This window comes from Geospiza fortis, unplaced genomic scaffold, assembly GCF_000277835.1.
Source record: "Geospiza fortis unplaced genomic scaffold, GeoFor_1.0 scaffold407, whole genome shotgun sequence".
Taxonomy (NCBI): Eukaryota; Metazoa; Chordata; class Aves; order Passeriformes; family Thraupidae; genus Geospiza; species Geospiza fortis.
This window is the reverse complement of record NW_005054507.1, coordinates 142019-147178: the sequence shown is the minus strand read 5'-3', so window position 1 is coordinate 147178 and position 5160 is coordinate 142019. Positions and strand designations below refer to the sequence as shown.

Sequence of the window (5160 nt, the reverse complement as noted above, 5' to 3'; positions counted from 1 at the left end):
CAATACTTCCCATCACTGCCAGGGGGCACTGGTAATTTTTACAAGCACAGAGTTCCTTCAGCCGGGCTGCAACACCCTCTGATCTTTTAAAACACCATCCCTTTCTACCTATTCAAACAGCCACCACCTCAAATAATCTGTAATCCATAAACCCAATTTGACAGAGGCCAGCCCTCACACTGAATTCTGCTGCAAAAAAGAGGGGGAAAAGACAAACAAAAAGAGGGATATAATTATTTCCCCCAAATTATATAATTTTGTGTGGAATTGTGCATATTTATTTGTTTAAGTTGTTACAGATCTCAGCACATCCTATTTCTACCCAAGAATAGTTTAATCAGAGCATTTTTTTTAAAAAGGAGCTGTTTAATGCTTTAAAAGTGCAGTTTCAAACCATTGTCCACTGAGAGCAAGGAAATCTGCAGGGACAGGGCCAGAGAACCTCCTGCTGTCTCATCTTAGCATTCATCCTCACTTGGATCAGATGTCCTGCTCCTGACTTGGCCTGAGGCAAAGGACTTCAATTGGAAGAAGAGATCACAAGCAGCGATGAGGATCTGGCCCATTGCCTCCCAACACCAGCTGAAGGAGCTCTGAGGCTGAAGGAGCAGTGGTAGCAAGCAAGGAGAAGGAGGAAGAAAGGAAAGGAACCCCCCAGGAGTGTCCCAGTACCTGGAAAGCATCCGGGCTGCTGGCTGCTGGAGAGAGCTGCACAGACTGGCGGCGAGACTGAGCAGAGTAATCCGAGTCCAGTTCGAAATCAAAGGGGTGCACAGACAGCAGCCGCTTTGTCTTGCACATCTTTAGCACACAAAGTGCAAGAAAGGCAAATTCAGTGTCAGACAGAGTTCACCTTGAGGAAAGGGGGAGGGAGGACCTTTCTCTCCTTAGTTTGCCCTGCTTTTTGCAGAGGGAATTTGGGCCTGATGCTGTCGTGTTTGAAGGGAGCCAGGTAGAGTGTGTGCTCATGCTAAAGGCAAGGAAAAGTGGGTTCCTGATTTCCACAGCCTCTGTAAGCAGGGTGAGAAGCTCTCTCGTGGTTTATGAAGGCACTCTGGGAAAGCTGGGCCAGGTTACAGCTCAGAGAGAGACCCAGGTGATGCTTTTGAGCCCTGAAGCATCACCCTGTCTTTAGAGGGAGGATGTTGCAGGCAGATGTCTGAATATTTGAGAGGTCATTAGTAAAAAAACCCCAAGCAGGTGGGTGTCATAGACACACTTTATGAAAAATCCTTTCGTTAGGATCTTTTCTCCTGAGAAGCTGAGAGACCTCAGAAACAAAATGTAAACAAAAATTATCTGCTGCTGTGGAATGCAACAGGTGGGTCTGTGATTGGTCTCGTGTGGTTGTTTCTAATTAATGGTCAATCACAGCCCAGCTGGCTCAGACTGCCTGGTCAGTCACAAGATTTTATTATAATTCCATTCCTTTCTATTCCTTGCTAGCCTTCTGATGAAATCCTTTCTTCTATTCTTTTAGTAAAGTTTTAATATAATATATATCATAAAATAATAAATCAGCCTTCTGAAACACGGAGTCAAGATTCTCATCTCTTCCCTCGTCCTGGGACCCCCGTGAACACCACCACAGGTGGGTTCTCATTATACAGGTGAGAGCTGGGACTTTCATATTAATTGGTGACATTCATAGTGTTAGGAATGGGTCTTTTTTCCAGAGCACAAGTATTTATGATGCTACTGACATAATAAATATTTATGATGTTTCTGACATGGTTGTTTTTAAACTAAGTGGGAGAGGAGCTTATCTCAGAGGAGAAAAACAGAGGGAAAGGTCCATTTCTGAAAGTGGCACAGAAAGCCACCACCACCATCACCAGGGCAGGCCAGGGGCACAGAGTGAGGCTGTGGCAGCTCCAGAACCAAACACTCACCCTGCTGTAGCGCTCTGCTTCAGCCCCACGAAGGACATTGTCTTCCTCATCGCTGTCATCCCCAGGGTCACAGCTGCTGAGCAGCTGGCACTCTTCTGCAGGAGACACAGGCAGCAGGTGAGTCCCCACCCTGGGGGTCACACCAGTACCTGCAGGTGAGGCCATGCTTCTTACACAGGGCGAAAAAGCCCAGATTAGAAGTAACTCTCCCAATTTTTTTTTTTTTTTTTCTGCTGGCCTCTCCTTGCTTCCCCTGCCAGATGTGCACCATCACAGATGTGGAGGTGAAGGGCCACCTGCACCACAGAGAGCACTCCAAGGTCCACCTGGGTGACTCCAGTGCTTGAAGGCTCAGGAGCTATTCCTGATTCCCATCAGCTCTTCTGTTTATCCATGACCCACTGCTTTGAGATGATGAGTGCTTGCAAAGTTCAAGTGTGGCATGTAACTAAAAGTCCTCTCATATCCAAATCTACCCTTGGAGACCCCAGATGTACCACAATGCAGGGGTTGAGCACTACAGTCCATCTCCACTGCAGTGGAGGAATGTTTTCCCTGGTCTGACCACTCCAGATCTCTCCAGAAGTGGCCACAGCTGGGAGGGGGTGTGAAGACATAAAAATTTTGGAAACCTTGCTTGAACTGCAAGCCCCCTGCTGCAATCCCCTTTTTTACTTACTATTAATGTCTGGCAGGCTATAAACTCTGTCATGAAGACCTAAACAAAGAGAAAAATGGTGGGAAAAAGGAATAATCACATTTTCTTCCTGTTCCTGGAGCAGAGAGCAAGCCTCAGAGCCATGGCTAACTGGAATTCTCATTCTCTAGCCCTCACAAGAAACAATGGTTAAAAAAGCTCTTTAGAGACAACAAAACAGGCACTTGGAGGTGGAACTTGACTTTTAAAAGTCAAAGAGCTGCTCGCCACAGCTTTCCCAGGCTGATGCAACATGCCTGGGAGCTGCAGGGGAAGGCACAGCCAACTGCAGATGGCCAGAGATACATCCCAGGAGGAGATCCTTGCTTGCTCGAGGGTCAAGCCAATTCACTGGTGTTAATGAAGTAATAAACAACAAAATCATTTCCCTTTGAAAAAGGCATCAGAATCTCAATTTAAAGCAGCCCAAGGCACTGTTACCCTCATGCTTGGTTGGGTTTTTGTGTGCTCTGATGCATTTTCTGTCCAAACAATGCATGGATTGTCTCTCAGTCCATTAATTTTTTTTGCTGCTATTTCTGCCATGAGTGGCCTGGCTAAAAGAGTGATTGGAGCAGTTGAATCAGGTCATGTCAATGGCATGTGTGCAAACTTTTCTGTGGCTCCTCAAGATGGGAATAAACTCCACACTGACTTAGAAAAGAAATAGGCCAAGGAGTGGGAGCTCTATGAATAACAACTAGGAGCTGGTTAGTAATAATGCTATATTAATATAATAATATATTTATGTATTCTTGGACCAAAATCAGAAATATGGAAGGTCCACAAAGCTCTGAAGAAAACAGTTATGGTGACACGTAGCTCACTAATTTTGGCACAGTTTTGTCAGTGGCAGGGGATAATGAGGTTGGTTGTAAAAATCATCAGGTCTTGGGGGAAAAAAAAATGAGGGCTGGCTTTATCCTGCAGGTTAAACTAGGGTCAATTCCACAAGCTCTGTGATGAAAAGACCAAAAATAAAGGAAAAAATAGAGCTGCAAATTTACATACTTACAAACCGCAGGACGTGGGACTTTGAAAATTAAACATGAGGCATTAGGGAATTTTTTCATTGAAAGGGTGGTCATGGAACAACAATCCTTGGAAGTGTTCAAAAACACATGGATCTGGCACCTGGGGATGTGGTTTAATGGTGGTCATGGTAGTACTGGGTTGGACTGGATGATCCAGAGGTGTTTTCCAACTGTAATGATGTTACATTCTCCAGCCTGTGGTAAAAACTTTAAACTTAACAGTAGAAAAGCCCTCAAGAACACCTGCTCTGAGTCTGAATGAACAACCCTGAACCTCTGCTTCCTCCCTGGGACATTTTGACCATTCTTGGTACCCCACAACCCTCAGAGCAGCACCACCACTGCTGTGGTGCGGCACAGATTCCCCAGGAGCAGCAGAGGCCATTCCTCACCCAGAAAGGCAGAGTTGAGCCCCTGGGCTGGCTGCAGCCTGCCATAGAGGGACTGCAGCACTTTGGCACTTCCAAACCTCTTGAAGCGGGAGCGCACGTGTTCGTAGTACCACTCCAGGGAGCCGATCTTCACGATCCTGCCCAAAGAGAGGAGGCACCCCAGGTCAGCAGGCCCTCACCCAAAAATCTCTGTCTTAACAAAAACACACCATGCTTTCATCTAAAAGGATGCTGAGTTTGGGCAAGTCTTGCTGAGCCTCATCACCTTGTCCCTCAGAGCAGAGCAGTGAGGAGTGGTGTTGCCATGGCTGATATGGGGTCTGGAATGCTTGAACATATATGTTGGTGACAGGGGCACTGGGATTGAGTGTTCCCTCAGTTCCTGACATACTGTCACATGCTGGAGGGCAGGAATGACACCCAGAGGGGCCGTGACAGCCTTGAGACATGGGGCTGTGAGAAACTCATGTGGCTCAACAAGGCCAAGTGCAAGGTCCTGCCCCTGGGTTGGAGCAATCCCAAGTGAATGTACAGGCTGGGCGGAGAATGGATTGGGAACAGCTCTGGGGAGGAGGACTTGGGGGTGCAGGAGGGTGAGACTGTTGATAAGAGCCAGAAATGTGCACTGATCAGTGCTGGGCTGATCCCCAGTGTGGGCAGCAGGGGAGGTGGGAATTCTGCCTCTCTGCCCCAGTCAGGTAAGACCCCACCTGCAGAGCTGCCTCCAGCTCTGGGGCCCCCCAAAAAATGATGTGGAGCTGCTGGAATGAGACCAGAGGAGGCCACAAAGGTGCTCTGAGGACTGGAGCCCCTCTGCTCTGGAGCCAGGATGGGAGAGCTAGAGGCGCTCACCTGGAGAAGGGAAAGCTCTGGGGAGACCTTAGAGTGTGTCTAAAGGGGCTCCAGGAGAGCTGGGGAGGGACTTGAGACAACGGCTTGGAGTGACAGGACAAGGGGGAATGGCTTCCCACTGCCAGAGGGCAGGGTTAGATGGGATATAGGGAAGGAATTCTTCCCTGTGAGGGTGAGAACCACCCTGCGATTCCCCGAGGAGCAGCACCTGGAGAGGCGGCAGGGATCGCAGACCCAGCCCTGCTCCTTCTTGTGGTAGCGGCTGCAGTTCTTGCAGGTGTAGAAGCGGCAGT

General features: G+C 48.2%; 1 protein-coding gene across 1 annotated transcript in view; it reads right to left on the bottom strand.

Moving 5' to 3' along the window:
- Nucleotides 1–5160, bottom strand: part of MLPH (melanophilin) — a 27421-nt gene that overhangs the window by 18109 nt on the left and 4152 nt on the right. Inside the window, 5 exon segments of the mRNA XM_031063492.1 lie at nt 673–801; nt 1893–1987; nt 2572–2610; nt 4016–4152; nt 5076–5160. The exon segment at nt 5076–5160 is cut by the window's right edge and continues 22 nt beyond it. Coding sequence (XP_030919352.1) covers nt 673–801; nt 1893–1987; nt 2572–2610; nt 4016–4152; nt 5076–5160 — 485 coding nt within the window.